This window comes from Cervus elaphus, chromosome 14 (assembly GCF_910594005.1).
Source record: "Cervus elaphus chromosome 14, mCerEla1.1, whole genome shotgun sequence".
NCBI lineage: Eukaryota > Metazoa > Chordata > Mammalia > Artiodactyla > Cervidae > Cervus > Cervus elaphus.
In genome coordinates, this window is record NC_057828.1 from 67,522,124 (window position 1) to 67,541,539 (window position 19,416).

The 19,416-nt window shown below is 36.8% G+C and overlaps 1 protein-coding gene across 4 annotated transcripts in view; it reads left to right on the forward strand.

Annotated features, from left to right (window-relative positions):
• SWT1 (SWT1 RNA endoribonuclease homolog) overlaps positions 1-19,416 on the forward strand; it is a 95,168-nt gene that overhangs the window by 48,105 nt on the left and 27,647 nt on the right. For all 4 annotated transcript variants that reach the window (XM_043923359.1, XM_043923357.1, XM_043923360.1 and 1 more), the window contains 3 exons: positions 1,048-1,196; positions 4,830-5,017; positions 10,694-10,825. In XM_043923359.1, the coding sequence (XP_043779294.1) occupies positions 1,048-1,196; positions 4,830-5,017; positions 10,694-10,825 (469 nt within the window). The remainder of the gene's footprint in view (positions 1-1,047; positions 1,197-4,829; positions 5,018-10,693; positions 10,826-19,416) is intronic.

Consider the following 19,416-nt stretch of genomic DNA (forward strand, 5'->3'; position numbering starts at 1 on the left):
AAGTGCTTACCACCAAAATGTGGACACTGTGATGTCTCAAGAGTAATCTGTATACAAACAACCTCAGTTTTGAAAATCTGTAGTTTAACTCAGATTTGTTTGGTGATTATCTCTTCTGAAGAGTATAACATTCTTTCATTTTGCTTTTAATTTTTAAAAATTGAAGTATAATTGGAGTGTAGTTGATTTACAATGTCGTGTTAGTTTCTCGTATACAGCATAATGATTCAGATACATATATATGCATATTCTTTACATTGTGGTTTATTGAAGGGTATTGAATATAGTTCCCTATGCTATACAGTGAGGTGAAGTGAAGTTGCTCAGTTGTGTCCGACTCTTTGCGACCCCATGGCCTACCAGGATCCTCAGTCCATGGGATTTTCCAGGCAAGAGTTCTGGGGTGGGTTGCCATTTCCTGCTATACAGCAGGACCTTGTTATCTGTCTATTTTGTGTATAGTAACTTGTGCATTTCACTTTTACTTCGAAGTTGACCTTTTTGAGGGAAATTTTGGAATCTGAATATAGTCTCAGTATCCACAGGGAATTGGTTCCAGGACCCCTGAGGATAGCAGAATTCTCCATGCTCAAGTCGCTTGTATAAAATGTCTTAGTATTTGTATATAACTTACGCATATCCCCCTATATACTTTGAATCATCTCTAGATTACTTGTGATACCTAATACAATGTAAATGCTGTGTAAATAGGTGCCAGTGCACAGCAAATTCATGTTTTGCTTTTTGGAACATTATAGAACATTTTTCCCCCAAATACTTTTGATCTATAGTTGATAGAAACTGTACATGTGAAAATTAACGGATATGGAAGGCCAGCTTCACAGAATGCCAGAACCAACTCCAAGAACTTTGTCTAAAACTAAGTCTCATTATGGCTTTTTACACCAGAGAGGTAAATTAGGAGCCTGTAGATGTAAATGTATACTCTCCTTAGATTTCTTAATTATTAGATTGATTTTCCGAAAGCATTTTTGTGTTGTATACTCACTCTTACATATTTTTTCCTTCTTAATTTTCTGTTACCAGCTAATAAAGCAGTGGACTTTACAACACTGAAACTCCTGCTTCAGGATTCTAAAAGTTTGCTACATGCTTTTAGTACAAGGTCAAATTATGATGGTATTCTTCCACAGGCCTTTGCTCAAGTGAACAAACTACTCCAAACATTTACAGAGGTAAGATACCTTTAGAATGCATTTAGAGTAATCATATATGTTATAAGAATGTATTTATCAGACAACAGTAGGTAGGAAATTTAACATACTCTAACATACTAAAAGCATTAAGTAAATATTAAGTGAATTGAATGGAGACTGAACAATCCTTATTACAAGTTATAAAACACGCATACTCCTATGGGAGCAGCGTCACAGCAGTTGTTGGGATTTCATATTGTTTCATTTATGAATAGAAGAGAACTATGCATTGTTGCTTGACTACTCATTTTTCAGTGCTCCTGACCAGTGGATCACAGCATGCATTAAAATACTTCAGAAATTTTTTTAAGCATGCAGATGCCATGCCCCTTACTGAGTAAAATTTCTGTCAGTGGTGCCCAGAAGTATTTTTGTTCTTGGTTCATGTTTTATTTTGAAATAATTTCAAACTTACAAAAAAATTACAAGAGTAACATAAAGAATTCTCATATGTGTCCTTTACCCCCATTTCCCAATGTTAACCTTTTATCACATTTGCTTTTATTATTTTCTGTCTTCTACCTACCAGTCTACTTATCTATCCAGAATTTTTTTTCTGAATTATTTAATAAGAGTATTTTGCAGATATTATCCCCTTTTACCCCTAAATATTTCCATATATATATATTTCCTAATGAATAAGGGTATCTTATATAACTAGTGTAATTATCAGGAAATTAATATTGACATAATCCAATTATCTAACCTACAGACCGTATTCAAACTTTACCAGTTGACCTACCAATTTTTTAACAGGTCTCCTCATGTGATTCTTATGCAATCTGCCTAGCACTGATAACTTTTTGCCCCTTTAAAATAACTATGTGAATTTTGTCCCTAGTAATACTATATTTCTAGAGTCTTCTGATTTCAAATCTGGAAAATTCAGGTCATTTTATATGCCTGAAACAGTTCAAAAAACTCAGCATCACAATTACATCGTTAGAGATCAATGATACTTTCATCTAATGTATATATATATATGTGTGTATGTGTGTGTCGTATCTTTTTTTCCTTTGAGTTATTGAATTGGCCAGGTTTTCCTCTGTGGTTTTTTTCTGGTAACATAGGCCCTGGTACCTATGAAGTAATGAAAGGATTAGATGATACTAAACTTAGTCATAATCACTGAGGAAAGAATTTAATTTGCTTAAGACTAAAAGAAGCATCTTTTTTGATAAACTAAGAGGAAATATATGTTATTTCTTGAGGAAAGGATTGATTTAAGGGGTGAATAAATTTTTGGTTTAAGATGATCAAAACATTGGTACTTATTCTTTTAAATGGCAAGTGTGACTTTTAGAATCTTCAGTAGGGAGGAATAGACCTGGGAATTTAGGAGTTGCAGCTTGAGTATTATAATTGAATTGTGTAGGGAAGAGCACATTATCCTTTCCCTCACAGAACTGAGCCCTAAAACCCCATCTTTAGTGAAACAACCATGGTGAACAAAATGGAAAGTTTAGGATACTTACAATCTTAGCAGCCTTTGAATTAAAATTATTGAGAATTAGAAAATTAGGAATGACTGAGATAAAAATGATATCAAGATTCTTTTATCAGTTGGAAACCTAGCCATGGGAGTTTTCTTCCATGAAAAGTTTGATATTAAAATCTAGTGTTGTTTGTCGCATAATTGTATGCCTGTTATATATAGCCCACTTGTAAACATATTGGCTTGTTATTTAGTAAGTTATTTATTCTTGGATCCTGATTTTCTAGTTGTCACATTAGCAAGAGATTCAAGGAGACAAGGGACAAAAAATCTAGTATTCTCTTTAGTGCTTTTCCCTCAACATTAAGCATTAGTCTGATTGTTTGAAACAACTTGTGTTATTTCCACAATTAGAGCTTTCAAGTATTGCTTTATTTTCGTGTTTGAAACAATTCATTGTCTAAGTCAGCCAAGAACATTGTGATTTAGCTTGGGCTTTTAAAATGCACTTTCAATATTTTGTAGAGTGCATCTGATTTATGACCTGGATACTTAGTTATGTGTCACTAACTTGAACAACGAAAAGAAAGAGATTACCTCCAGGAATAGAATATCTAAGTATAGTAACTGTTAAAAAAAAAAAAAATCCCCCTTATCTTAATTTACTAAGTGTAGAAAGTCAGGAAAAGAGGAATATTCATTATTCATTTGATTCTGAGAAACCAAAATGGAAAGTTAAGTAATGTCATTTTCCAGATTTTTATATAAATGGGGTAGAGGAAAGGATATATATTTTTTCTCTTATGAAACTTTTAACATCATAAAAAAAAGACGACCTTCAAGAATGATAGAATATTTAAAATAAGTGTTTTTAATAAACTTTAGACTTATGTACCTCAGACTTCCCATCCTGACTAGTTGTGTTTTTAATTTCTGGTTATTTAACCTCTCAGAGCCTGAAGCCCTTCTTTTATAAGAAAGAGTATAATAATCTCTGCCTTAGAACTGTCATGAGAATTAAATTAATATTTGTAGAGTCTAGCACATAGTAAGTGCTATGTAAGTGTTTGATAAAGCAGCCTATTTGTATGTTGCATACACTTCTGTCTGAGAGCTGAGAAAAAGCATTATGTGATGATTAAACACATTTATTTCAAAACAAAATTTATACATTCATGTGTATTTATTAAGTTCATAATTAATGTAAACAGGCTGTTTTCTTCCTTCCTGAAAAGAAATAAAAGGGTAATATTTACCTTTATGAGTTGGAGAGAGAGTATAACCACATTCATAGACTACTAAAGTTCAGATTCTGTTCATGCCTCTTACCAGCTGTGTAACCCTGCATAACTTATTTATCCTTTCTTTGCCTCAATAAAATGTAGATAATCATAGTATCTCCTTCATAGAGTAATTGTGAGGATTAAATGAGCTAAATAGATATAAAATTCTTAGGAAATTCCTATACATAAGAAATGCTCAGTAACTATCAACTGTTGTTACAGTTTCGGAAATTTCCTTTTTTTTAAATTTGATAAGCATGAAGCTAATGTTTGAAATCATGCTTTTATCAACAAAGGAGACCTAGAGAAATGGAGTAATTTTATTTAAGTTCACAAAGATGTTATAGACAAGCCAAGTCAACAAACTCAATAAACTCATAGTTAAAAACTTTTTTCCTTTCTAGCATATGCATTTTTCACCTAAGTTAATATTTTCCCCCAGGGTGATTTTTTTTTTAAGAAAATATCACTTGAATCAATGGTATTGCTTTTTCACACTGTTTAGAAATATGCTCAGATCTGTTCTTAAATACTTTTAATTGGTCGTGCTATTTACTGCACCATCTCCTTCCATCAACTACCAAACTTCTCAAAAGAGCAGTATATAACCATTGTTCCCATTTCTTTGCTCACTTATTTCTTAATCCCTTATAAGTAGAATTCTACTTCTATACTCTGTAATAAATAAACTGGAAATACTGTTTCATATAAATGGAAAAGAAAAAAAAATTCAACTCTGATTCTATTCTGGTAATATTCTGTACATAATCAAGGACAAAGAATAAATAGCACTTCCAAGAAAGGCAGAACATTTGTAATCTACAATTGGCATTCTTTCTTTCTCACTTACTAGTGAAGGACTAGCTGCATGTTATGTAATTCTTATTTTCCCAGGTCAAGGCAAAACTTAAGCAAAATTCTTCACAAAATACACCAGGTAAAAGCCAGGAAGATAATTCTCTGATGAAATCTGATAACCAAGAAATCACCGTTTTATCCGGTTCTTATCCTCCCCAAACCAGCAGGCATCAAGAAATCTGGTCTATCCTAGAGAATGTTTGGATTACACTGTATCAAAACAGGTACTAAATTAAGAATTTTCGAGTTTCAGGCTTTTCCATTATTGCTGCTGCTGCTGCTGAGTCACTTCAGTCGTGTCCGACTCCATGTGACCCCCATAGACGTCAGCCCACCAGGCTCCCCCATCTCTGGGATTCTCCAGGCAAGAACACTGGAGTGGGTTGCCATTTCCTTCTCCAATGAGTGAAAGTGAAAAGTGAAAGTGAAGTCGCTCAGTCTTGTCCGACTCTTAGCGACCCCATGGATTGCAGCCTACCAGGCTCCTCCATCCATGGGATTTTCCAGGCAAGAGTACTGGAGTGGGGTGCCATTGCCTTCTCCGTCCAATATTGCTAGTGTTCATTAAATAGTGTTTGGGTTGTGAATTTTTTTTTTTTTTTACTACAAAGTGTCTTAGTTTTTTTGAAATTTTGTTTGTTTGGTAATTCACTTTTGGTTGGGCTGGGTCTTTGTTGCTATTCGGGCTTTTCTGTAGTTGCGACGAGCAGGGCTTACTCTAGTTGCGATGAATAGGCTTCTCATTGCTTCTTTTTTTGCAGAGCACAGGATGTAGGGTGCGTGGGCTTCCCTAGTGTGACTTCTAGGCTCTGGAGCACAGGCTCAATAGTTGTTGTACATGGGCTTAGTTGCTGTGCGGCATGTGGAATTCTCCTGGATCAAGGATGGAACCTGTGTCTCCTGCATTGGGAAGTGGGTTCTTTACTACTGAGTCACCAGGGAAGCCCTGGTTTGTGACTTTAACAATATAGTTTGTACTAGATTATCTTATGAGGGCCTTTTGTCAAATTACTTTAGAGGTAGTGCTGCTTAAAAAGGGGCTCAGGATTATCTGGATAGGGTAAAAAATATATGTGGTTAGGTTCTCTTGTTAGAAATTCTAATTCAGTAGCACAGGGCTTCCTTGGTGGCTCAGCTGGTAAAGAATCCACCTGCGGTGTGTGAGACCTGGGTCAGTCCCTGGGTTGGAAAGATCCCCTGGAGAAGGGAACAGTTACCCACCCCAGTATTCTGGTCTGGAGAATTCCATGGACAGAGGAGCCTGGCAGGCTATAGTCCATGGGTCACAAAGAGTCAGACAAGACTAAGCAACTTTCACTTCACTTCAGGACTGAAGCTGAACTAGTGCTTCTGTCTAGGTGATTCAGATGTGAAACTGATGAGAATCATTGCTAAATATGTTAGATCGTTTGCCAACATGTCAAAACCAATGAATAGTCACCAGGAGTGGCTAAAGAAATTAGCAGGATCCAAAGGCTTCTGAGAAATAAGATGCAAAATAATGTAAAGAAAACATCAGTCTGGATTAGGAAAAATGCATGTAAAAATTTTTTTAAAGGTAAATACTTAAGTGGATTAATACTTTTGTTACTTTCATACACATAAAGTATTCTGGTCTTAGTAAAATGAAAAGATAGAGACCATTTGTGAGTAGGTCTTTAAATAGGTTGCTCGAGTAACTTAAAAAATAATCGAAAACAATTGATTTAAAGTAGGTCAACACTCCCTACCATAACTTTCCTCAAGCCCATAGTCTTTATGTAACTAGTATGTCGGTCATACTGTATGCCTTGTAATGTGATCTCAGGTTGAGAACCCGTTTTGTTATTTTGGATTAAGAGCCTCTCTCCATTCTAGTTGTTTACAAGAGCAGTAAAGTGATCTTAGCATTCCATTTAAACATCTGTTCTCATTCAATTATAGATTTAGGACTGATTTTTAGTCCTTGACTATAATTAAAAATTTTTTGAGACAAATTATAGTCTTTTATACTAAAGAAATAACTATATCTGACATGTGAGGTTAAAAAAAAGCAATATTTAAAATTTTGTAATCTCATATAAAGCAAAGATTTTGTTTGTCCAGTCTTAATGTATTTTTAATGTTGTGGCTTAAATGTTCTTGTTAGCAGAATATTGTATATACAGAACAGAGATAATCACTTTGAAACCTAAATAGTTTAATACAATATTTCAGTTCAGTTCAGTTGAGTCGTTCAGTCATGTCTGACTCTGCGACCCCATGGACTATATAGTACACGAGACTTCCCTGTCCATCACCAACTCCCAAAGCCTGCTCAGACTCATGTCTGTCGGGTCGGTGATGCCATCCAACCATCTCATCTGTGTCGTCCCCTTCTCCTCCTGCCTTCGATCTTTCCCAGCATCAGGGTCATTTCCAATGACTTAGTCCTTCGCATCAGGTGGCCAAAATGCTGGAGTTTCAGCTTTAGCATCAGTCTTTCCAATGAATGTGCAAGACTGATTTCATTTAGGATTAACTCGTTGGATCTCCTTGCAGTCCAAGGGACTCTCAAAAGAGTCTTCTCCAACACCACAGTTCAAAAACATCAATTCTTCGGCGCTCAGCTTTTTTTATGGTCCAACTCTCACATCCGTACAAAACTATTGAAAAAACCATAGCTTTAACTAGATGGACCTTTGAGGGCAAAGTAATGTCTCTGCTTTTTAATATGCTGTATAGGGTGGTCATAGCCTTTCTTCCAAGGAGCAAGCGTCTTTTAATTTCATGGCTGCAGTCACCATCTGCGGTGGTTTTGGAGCCCCAAGAAAATAAAAATCTGTCACTATTTCTGTTGTTTCCCCATCTATTTGCCATGAAGTGATGGGACCAGATGCCATGATCTTAGTTTTCTGAATGTTGAGTTTTAAGCCAACTTTTTCACTCTCCTCTTTCACTTTCATCCAGAGGCTCTTTAGTTCTTCTTCGCTTTCTACCACAAGGGTGGTGTCATCTGCATATCTGAGGTTATTGATATTTCTTCTGGCAATCTTGATTCCATCTTGTGCTTCATTCAGCCCAGCCTTTCGCTTGATATACTCTGCTGCTGCTAAGTCACTTCAGTCGTGTCCAACTCTGTGCGACCCCATAGATGGCGGCCCACCAGGCTCTGCCATCCCTGGGATTCTCCAGGCAAGAACATTAATTAGCAGGGTGACAGTATGCATCCTTGATGTACACCTTTCCCGATTTGGAACCAGTCTGTTGTTCCATGTCCAGTTCTAACTGTTGCTTCTTGACCTGCATACAGATTTCTTAGGAGGCAGATCAGGTGGTCTGGTATTCATCTCTTTAAGAATTTTCCACAGTTTGTTGTGATCTACACAGTCAAAGGTTTTGGTGTAGTCAATAAAGCAAAAGTAGATGTTTTTCTGGAACTCTCTTGCTTTTTCAATGATCTAGTGGATGTTAGCAATTTGATCCTTTTCTAAATCCAACTTGAACATCTGGAAGTTCTCGGTTCACATACTGTTGAAGCCTGGCTTGGGGAATTTTGAGCATTATTTTTCTTGCATGTGAGATGAGTGCAATTGTGCAGTAGTTTGAACATTCTTTGGCATTGCCTTTCTCTGGGATTGGAATGAAAACTGACCTTTCCCAGTCCCGTGACCACTGCTGAGTTTCCCAAATTTGCTGGCATATTGAGCACACACTTTGACAGCATCGTCTTTTAGGACTTGAAATAGCTCAGATGGAATTCCATCACCTCCACTAGCTTTGTTCGTCGTGATGCTCCCTAAGGCCCACTTGGCTTGCGCTGCAGGATGTCTGGCTCTAGGTGAGTGATCACACCATCGTGGTTATGTGTGTGTCACCAAGATCTTTTCTGTATAGTTCTGTGTAGTCTTGCCACCTTGTCTTAATATCTTTTGCTTCTGTTGGGTCCCTACCATTTCTGCCCTTTATTGTGACCATCTTTGCATGAAATGTTCCCTTGGTATCTCTAATTTTCTTGAAGAGATCTCTAGTCTTTTCCATTCTATTGTTTTCCTCTATCTCTCTGCATTGATCACTGAGGAAGGTTTTCTTTTCTCTCCATGCTATTATTTGCAACTCTGTATTCAAATAGGCATATTTTTCCTTTTCCCCTTTGCCTTTGACTAAGTGAAAGAATATTAAAGCAAAAACAATATTTAAGATATTTTAATCTTTCTTACACTTAGAAAACATTTGACTACTTTATGTACTTTAGAACTGACCTATAATATATATACATTTGTGTTGGATGCTACAGAGCTCTTCTTAATTTCTGGATAATATGCTTTATGTTATAGTCCTTCAGTAAGTGAAAAATGCTTATTAATTACTTTATCATTGTACAGTTTTCAAAGCTTACTTCATTGTTTCCTGTGCCTGATTGTGTACCAGAGTCACTGTAGAACTTCTCAACATATTCATGTTTGAGCCTTTCACATAGAGATGTTTATTTGAAAATCTGGTAGACCCCATGCATTATTTTTCATATAAATACTCTGAGTACTTATGGTGGTGGCGTTTAGTCGCTAAGTCGTGTCTGACTCTTTGCAACCCTTTGCACTATAGCCCGCCAGGCTCTTCTGTCCATGGGATTTCCCAGGCAAGAATATTGGAGTGGGTTGCCATTTCCTCCTCCAGGGGATCTTTCTGCCCCAGGGATCAAACCCTTGTCTCCTGCTTGGCAGGCAGATTCTTTACCACTAAGCCACCTGGGAAGCCCTAGAGCCCTTATGCACAACCTGAAGAGGCTGGGATTAGCAGCTGTAAGCTTTTATATAAGGAAAGGATAAACAACATGGTCCTACTATGTAGTACAGTGAACTATTATTTAGTATCTTATGATAAACCATAATGGAGAAGAATATTTAAAAAATTGTGTACATATATATGTATAACTGGATCACTTTGCTATACAGCAGAAATGAACACAGCATTCTGAATTAACTATACTTCAATAAAAATACTGAAAAATAAAGTGACGGAAATTTATTCGGTCACAGTCTGAAGACTAGAAAGTCTGAAATCCAGGTGTCTGCAGAGTTGGTTCTTTGAGGAGGTTCTGAGGGAGAATCTATCCCATGACTGTCTCCAGCTTCTAGTAGCTGCCAGCAGTATTTGCAGACATATCACTCCAGTCCAGTCTGTGCGTTTGTCTTCACATAGGGAAGTGTCTACCCTAATCCAGTATGACCTCATTTTAACTTAACTTACATATGCAAAACTCCTATTTTACATAAGGTCACACTCTGAGGTTGTGGGTGAACATGAGTTTTGGGGTGGGGGAGGCAGTGTTCCACCCATACAGCATATGCTTTGCATTTTTATATGGCTGTTTTTATGTTATATGAGTACATTTTGTTTACCTTAATTTTTCTGTTTCATAGATGGCATAAGCATCATCTTAATAGTTATTTGATATTTCATCAGGTAGCTAATTTACTACTTAACACTTTTTAAAAATATTACTGTACATTGAGGTAGTTATTAATTGTGCCTGTTTCTAAAATTGGAATTATCAGAGCAAAGTGTATGAACATTTGTAACATCCAGTTTCAGCAAACTCTAAATCTGATGTGTGATTTTTTTTTCTTCATCCTTGTATATGGGAGTACGGTCTGTACTTACGTACTGACTTTTGAATATGGATTGATAGCATGACTTCCCTTCTATCTCTTATGGTCTCACACAGTTTTTACCATATTACTTTCTCTTTGACCTATATAGTTGTTGACCCCTATTCTTTGCATGAATGGTAGTCTGGACATTTCTTTTATTTCTCATTTAAACAGATTAGCATTATGAGCGATAAGTTATAAACATTATTTTATACATTAGAAGTCGAAATACTTGAATTACAGTAAATATGAGTGTGTACCTATGAGCATTTTTTCTTTCTATTTTAGCATGGATGTGTTTCAAAGGTTGGATTCAAATTCAACTCTGACGTCTTCAAAAATAGCATCATTTGAAGAAGCATTTGTATATCTTCAAAAGTTAATGGCAGCTGTTAAAGATATTCTGGAAGGAATTCAGAGGTAAATACTACTTAATTTTAAGATTTCATTTATTTCTTACTTTACTCTTTCTTTTAGGGTTATCAGCTTTTTCAGAGTTGCTGGGAGTCTTCCAGCAAGTTTCATAAACTAATAGCTTTTAGATTGAACTCTTCTCTCCCTGTTGGAAAGAATGCCTACTTCAGTTGATCATCTGGACCACAAAAATGTATCTACTTTTTTCCTTTCTAGAAAAAAGTTGGCTAGATTGTAGGCTTCATAAGGAACTTTTCTTTACTGCATAACTGTAGCTCCAAGAACAGTGCTTGACACATAATGTTCAGTTCAGTTTCTCAGTCATGTCTGACTTTTTGCAACCCCACGGACTGCAGCTCACCAGGCTTTCTTGTCCATCACCAACTCCCGGAGCTTGCTGAAATTCATGTCCATCGAGTTGGTGATGCCATCCAACCATCTCATCCTCTGTTGTCCCCTTCTCCTCCTGCCTTCGTTCTTTCCCAGGATCAGGGTCTTTTCTAATGAGTCAGTTCTTCGCATCAGGTGGCCAAAGTATTGAAGTTTCAGCTCCAGCATCAGTCCTTCCAATGAATACTCAGGACTGATTTCCTTTAGGATGGACTGGTTGGATCTCCCTGCAGTTCAAGGGACTCTTAAGAGTCTTCACCAGTACATAATGGGAACTCAATAATGACGTGTTGAATCTGTGTGAGTGCTCAGTCGCTCAGTTGTGTTGACTCTTTGCAACCCCTTGTACTGTAGCCCACCAGGCTCCTCTGTCCGTGGAATTTTCCAGGCAAAGAATACTGACATGGTTTGCCATTTCCTCCTCCAGAATAAAAAGTAGTATATGTTAAGGTAATTATCACTGCCCTTTAAAAGAAAAAACATGCTAATATTTGTTAATATGGTTGATTTCATCCAATACTGTCTTATAGTACCTCAAACTGAGAAAGTTTGAGGAGCAACTTAGTCTTTCGGTGCTTTGAGATTTAATTCATATGTGATTACTAAATATTTATGAAGTATATGGAAAACATAGTTCTGGAAAGGTATAGAATTAACCATGCCATCTTTGTAGTGTGAAGTCAGATGTTTTCTTTAATGACATTAAAGGAGAATACTTGCAGTAATTTTTTTTAATATACCAAAATTGCTTGACCTGAATTAGACATACAGCTTGCTCTCAGAAGAATGCTGTTCTTTACCAATTAAAAAAACAAAACCAAAAGCTGATGCGATTTTATGAAGTCAGAGTTTTAAAAACTTGGATTTTTAAAACAATAGCAATTTTTGATTTTGCTTATTTCTTTTTAAGAGTTTTTGGAAACATCATCTAATTAATGCACAAAGCATTTGTACCTCTTTTTGGATCACTTGGCTAATATAATTCTTAGAATGAAAGGTTACCAAAGCTTTTTGCTACTCTTAAGTTACTAATCACTGAAGAGGGGACAGAACCCAAGTTAAATATCATCTCTAAGTGCACATAGGTTTTTTTTTTTTTATTTAAGGCAATATTACATAAAAGTAGCTCTATGAAGAAGAAATAGTTCTGATTTTAGCTGTGTAAAAGATGTTGCACATGCTACACTGCATAAAAGCCATGCTTGACACATTACCTTTTCTGTAGAAAGTAGAGATATTAATCTGAATTCAATTACTCAACAAATGTTTATTGAGCACCACCTATGCTTGGCATCATGTTAGGCTCTGGGGAATCAAAGATAAATGAGAAGCAATCTCTGACTTCAATGAACTTGCAGAAATAGTGCTAACAGTCACATTAAAACAGATAATTACAATAGAGAGTTACTAATGTTTTAATAGGAACACAGGCAGTGGAGGGAGGGAGGGTTTGGCAAAAGATGAGACTGGATGGAGGTTAGAGGGAAATGTCTTTTCAGCTTCATAAAGCAGTTTCCACTGTATCCTGTGGGCTGGTGTTTCACACATGCAGAGCTGTTCTGTGCCATGACAGACAAAAAGCTATGGAAATTCTGTGTACTATATTACCCACTGCGGAAATCGCTGTACATCCTCCGGTAGGTTTTATGGACTTTGCTGTAGAGAACCCTTCTTAATTTTAGAAGCTTTAAACATATTGTGCTCTGGACCCCACCCCAGAGATTTTGATGGGATTGGTCTGAGGATGTGCCTGGCTATCACAATTTTAAAAATTTCTCCAAGTGATTCTAATGTGTAGGCAGGTGTTGAGGACCACTAGCCAATGTGCTTAACCACTTGTCAGAGTATAGGCACAGAACCAGCCTCATCATAGCCACCTGGAACTTGTTAAAAATGCAGATTCTCAAACCCTGCCCTGCCCTACTGAGTTGAAAACTCTGGGGGTAGGGCCTAGTGGTCTGTGTCCTGATTCTGTGCACACTAAAGGTTGAGCACCAACGGGCCTAAGTGGGCCAATTGGCCTAAGTGGCCAATTATAATCACTTGGGAGCTTAAAAAAAGAAAAAAAAGGCCAGGCACTAACCCTAAACCTATTCCGTCTGAATTGCTGGGAGTGGGACCTGGGTGTAAGCATTTTTGTTTACTCCTGTGGTGATTCTCATGTGGAGTCATGTTTGAGAAGGTGTAGCGTGTACTGCTTTCAAAAACCGTATCTAAAGAAATAAACACTAGAATTTTAAAGCTGGTGGAGTTTTGTTACTCTTTAAGTGTACATACCTCCAGGAATAAGGAAGTATTAGTTGCTCTGCTGGTTTTCAGCATGTGACCTGGAGTAAATTGTCTTGAGCCTCAGTCTCTGTCTATAAAAGAGGCATAGTGATGCCTTCCTAGAGCTTTTCATTAAGTTACTGTGCTTCAGAAATTGGGTATTGGTATAATAAAGCCAGTGATTCTCTGCTTATTAATGCAGAGTTCTAGATCCTGTCTCAGACTTACTGAAATCACTTCAGTATCTGTAGATATTTTGTAGAGAAGAAAAGTTGTATTTTTAACAAACTTTCCAAGAGATTTATATGCAGTTGGTACAGGAACACATTAAAGAAATTAATCCAACCTCCTGTAGTAAGTATATCAGAACTTTTTGAGCTACCAGTAGAGGGCATTATGAATAAAAAGTTTGCCGATTTAAGCATTCATTAATCAACAGAAGCTATTGAAATTGCAAGGTTTTTTTTTTAACTGTTCAGACAATGGACGTTTGAATCAAAACGTATTAAAAGTTAATAATTATATTGTTTTGTCAAGTGTTATGTGGTCTTAAAATCTTTTATTTTATTTAAAAATTTTTTTTTTATTTTTTCCATTTATTTTTATTAGTTGGAGGCTAATTACTTTACAATATTGTAGTGGTTTTTAAAGTAAGTTCAGTGTGAACATTGAAAAATACACTCAAATTTGTAATGACTGCAAATTCGTTAGCATTTTGTATGCTTGCTAAAATGAAATAGTTTCTTTTTTTTGAGATATATGTTCAGTGAATATATATAAGCCCTGTTTCTTTTTATTGTGCTGTGCTAATAAATCACTTCAGTTGTGTCCAACTCTTTGCAACCCTATATAGACTGTAGCCTGCCAGGCTTCTCTGTCCATGGGATTCTCCAGGCAGGAATACTGGACTGGGTTGCCATTTCCTACTCCAGGGGATCTTCTTGACCCAGAGATTGAACCCACGTCTCTTGTTAGAGCAGAATCATTTATGGTGTTATTTTAGGAACTGGTAATAAATAACCTATTAATCAAGTCCTTCAGTTAAAGAAGTAAGTGAAAATGTGTTTGTTGAACTGAGTTTGTAGCTGCCTTTGCTGATGTCATCTACCCTAGCTAAGCTACTATTTCTTTTCTTAGAATAACTCATGCCTTCTTCACATGATGTATGTGAAAATCTTTTTAAACTGTAACATATTTATAAGTGTTAGTCTTTATTTTCTCTTTAAAGCTGAGATGTTTAATTTGAAATGTTTAACTGTATATTTTAATTTTGATAGAATTCTAAGCATCATTATGGTGAGTTAAGATTGAAAATATTGGTGTTAGCAGTTGTCCACACAGTTATATAGTTGGGTGCAGAATACCTAATTTGGTAAAAGTTGAAGGAATGGGGATATTGTTGATTTCTGCACTTTCTGCACACTTCTTTCTTGGATAGGAGAGTGAACTTAAACTTATTTGGTTTAGAAATTGCTTTTTTCTTATCTTTCCTTTTATTTGTATATAAGGTTAATTTGAGGACTTTTGTTAATATTTTCTTATATAAACACTAGTGAACCAGTCAGTATTCTTTCCATGTAGACAAAAGTTTTGTAAGATTTATTTTTTAGGTCAGTACTGTCTAGTCTCATTTTATACTTTAGTGAATTTATGTCTAGATTGGTCAAGTCATTCTCAAGATAACAAAAACCTTTTGCTTAGGATATGAAAATTATAAAGCTTCACCTGGAGTGAAAAATTAGAGAGTCATATGGCAAATACTAGAACTAAGAAAACTTCTACTTATACATTAATCAAAAAACATTACATGTCCTGTGCTTAAATTGACACCTCTACAAAGTTAACTAAACCAGTCATGTAATGCAAATCTGAGGCATACTATAAATGTGTGCAGCTTCAACCTGAGAGATAATACTCAAAATAACAATGAACGTGTGTTTTTGTGTCTATGAACTAGGTGGTGATCTGCCTAGTTTAGAAGCTGAGGAGAGGACAGGGGGAGAGTGAGGCTAGGAAATTGCAATCTGCCTGGATTTTTAATCATATAATCCACCTTATTTATAAAATAAGGTTGAAATTATTAAAAAGAAAAAAAAAACCAACTGTAGCATTTGAATTCAAAACTGTAACTAGACCATGCTCAAGTGTGTATATTCATTTATCACTTGGTTTAATATGTAAAATTCTGTATTTCTGTGTCAATTTCATGAACTCTTGATTTCTCGCTCATGTATCCATGGGTGAAGTGGTTGAAATAATGAATGTTTTCTCAGTCTCATATTTGGAATCTTATGGGAGAGAGTTATAAATAACTTGGCACTTTGTGCAGAGGAAGGAATTTTTTTCTGTGACGGGGTATCCAAAGTTTAATTAATTTTTATCTCTTAAGCTTAGATTTTTTTTTTCTAGCTGTCATATTTGGTTTTATGGTTTTTAAATATAGACTGAGTACCAAATGGTGCCTTGGACACAATCTTATCTTGTATGGGCATTCATTTGTGATCACAGAATATGATTTTGGAAAAAGAGACTTATGCTTGAATTTAGGAAAGGAAGATGATTAATTTTTATCATCTTCAAATGCTTAATAATCTTCAAAACCTTTGTAACATCCGTTACATTCCTGTGGCTTTGGTTTGAAATACTTTATAGAGCTGGTTTTCTAAAACAATTACAATTCAGTCACGAAGCTTGGGGTTGTGTGTGTTATTTACATATATATTTTCTTATTAAGTCTCAAAAGAAATAATTTTCCTATTACTCTCTTACTCCATTTTAACATAAGAACAAAATATACACTGATATAGCCATGCATAATTCCAGGGATAAAGAATCCTACAATTACAGCAGTTTTTTATATCCATCAGAGAAGGAAATGGCAACCCACTCCAGTATTCTTGCTTGGAGAATCCCGTGGACAGAGGAGCCTGGTGGGCTGCAGTTCATGGGGTTGCAAAGAGTTGGACACGACTGAGCGAGTAACACTTTATATCTATCAATCCTAATGATTTAGTCTTCAAAGAGTGTGGAGTTGTATTTGAGAGAAAATTTTATTAACTTAATGTTATCTGTTTTGATAGCCGACCTGAGATTTTAGAAAGGTTATTTAGAAAAGATCCTTCATTTGACACAAAGATAACATTCTTTAGGCTATTTCATAGGTTAATTGCTGAAACAAAAGTTTATTGAAAGACATGTGGAAAATAAAGACCTAAAAATTAGTGACTTTTCAGCATCTCAATTCATTGCTGTGGGTAAGATGTTCACTTCAGTCCAATTTAGTCAGTCAGTCGTGTCTAACTGTTTTTGACCCCATAGACTATAGTTCAGTTCAGTTCAGTCGCTCAGTTGTGTCCGACTCTTTTGATCCCATGGACTGCAGCATGCCAGGCCTCCTTGTCCGTCACCAACTTCCAGAGTTTACTCAAACTCATGTCTATTGAGTCAGTGATGCCATCCAACCATCTCATCCTCTGTTGTCCCCTTCTCCTCCCACCTACAATCTTTCCCAGCATCAGGGTCTTTTCAGATGAGTCAGATCTTTGCATCAGGTGGCCAAAGTATTGGAGTTTCAGCTTCAGCATCAGTCCATCCAATGAATATTCAGGACTGATTTCCTTTAGGTTTGCCTGGTTTGATCTCCTTGCAGTCCAAGGGACTCTCAAGAGTCTTCTCCAACACCACAGTTCAAAAGCATCAATTCTTTGGTGCTCAGCTCTCTTTGTAGTCCAATTCTCACATCCATACATGACTACTGGATAAACCATATATTTGACTAAATGGACCTTTGTTGGCAAAGTAATGTCTTTGCTTTTTAATATGATGTCTAGGTTGGTCATAGCTTTTCTTCCAAGGAGTAAGCCTCTTTTAATTTCATGGCTGCAGTCACCATCTGCGGTGATTTTGGAGCCCAGAAAAATAATGTCTGTCACGGTTTCCATTGTTTCCCCATCTATTTGCCATGAAGTGATGGGACTGCATACCATAATCTTTGTTTTTTGAATGTTGAGTTTTAAGCCAGCTTTTTCACTCTGCTCTTTCATTTTCATCAAAAGGCTCTTTAGTTCCTCTTTCCTTTCTGCCATAAGGGTGGTGTCATCTGCATTTCTGAGGTTATTGATGTTTCTCCTGGCAATCTCAGTTCCAGCTTGTGCTTCATCTAGCCCAGCATTTCGCATAATGTACGCTGCATATAAGTTAAATAAGCAAGGTGACAATATACAGCCTTGACATACTCCTTTCCCAATTTGGAACCATTCCATTGTTCCATGTTTGGTTCTGTTACTTCTTGACCTGCATACAGACTTCTCAGGAGGCAGGTAAGGTGGCCTGTTACTCCCATCTCTTGAAGAATTTTCAACAGTTTGTTGTGATCCACACTGTCAAAAGCTTTAGAGTCATCAGTGAAGCAGAAGTAGATGTTTTTCTGGAATTCTCTTGCTTTTTCTATGATCCAGCGGATGTTGGCAATTTAATGTCCAGTTCCTCTGCCTCTTCTAAATCCAGCTTGAACTTCTGGAAGTTCACAGTTCCGTATTGTTGAAGCCTGGCTTGGAGAATTTTAAGCATTACTTTACTAGCGTGTGAGATGAGTGCAATTGTGCAGTAGTTTGAGCATTCTTTGGCATTGCCTTTCTTTGGGATTGGAATGAAAACTGGCCTTTTCCAGTTCTGTGGCCACTGCTGAGTTTTCCAAATTTGCTGGCATATTGAGTGCAGCACTTTCATAGCATCAACTTTTAGGATTTGAAGTAGCTCAGCTGGAATTCCATCACCTCCATAGCTTGGTTTGTAGTGATGCTTTCTAAGGCCCACTTGACTTCACATTCCAGGATATCTGGCTCTAGGTGAGTGATCACACCATTGTGATTATCTGGGTCATGAAGATCTTTTTTGTATAGCTCTTCTGTGTATTCTTGGCACCTCTTCTTAATATCTTCTGTTTCTGTTAGGTCCATACCATTTCTGTCCTTTATTGAGCCCATCTTTGCATGAAATGTTCCCTTGGTATCACTCATTTTCTTGAAGAGATCTCTAGTCTTTCTCATTTTATTGTTTTCCTCTGTTTATTTGCATTGATCACTGAGGAAGGCTCTCTTATCTCTCCTTGCTATTCTTTGGAACTCTGTATTCAAATGGGTATATCTTTCCTTTTCTCCTTTGCCTTTTGCTTCTCTTTTCTCAGCTATTTGTAAGGCCTCCTCAGACAACCATTTTGCGATTTGGCATTTCGTTTTCTTGGGGGTGGTTTTGATCACTGCCTCCTGTACAATGTCACGAACCTCCATCCATAGTTCTTCAGGCACTCTGTCTATCAGATCTAATCCCTTGAATCTATTTGTCACTTCCACTGTATAATTGTAAGGGATTTGATTTAGGTCATACCTGAATGGTCTAGTGGTTTTCCCTCCTTTCTTCAATTTAAGTCTGAATTTGGCAATAAGGAGTTCATGATCTGAGCCACAGTCAGCTCCTGGTCTTGTTTTTGCTGACTGTGTAGAGCTTCTCCATCTTTGGCTGCAAAGAATATAATCAGTCTGAACTCGGTATTGAGCATCTGGTGATGTCCATATGTGGAGTCATCTCTTGTGTTGTTGGAAGAGGGTGTTTGCTATGACCAGTGCATTCCCTTGGCAAGATGATCAACTGTTGATAAAAAAAAATTTCCTTATGTAGAGTGGAGAGGTTTATCCATGTATAGGTCTGACCTACTTTTTTGAGGCTTGGCCTCTCTGTATGTGTGTGGTGCATTTAGGTGCTCAGTCGTGTCTGACTGCAACCCCATGGACTGTAGTCCTCCTGGCTCCTCTGTCCATGGGTTTTCCAGGCAAGAATACTGGAGTGGGTTGCCATTTCCTCCTCCAGAGGATCTACCCAACCCTGGGATCGAACCCACATTTCCTGCTTCTCCTGCATTGGCAAACGGATTACCACTGAGC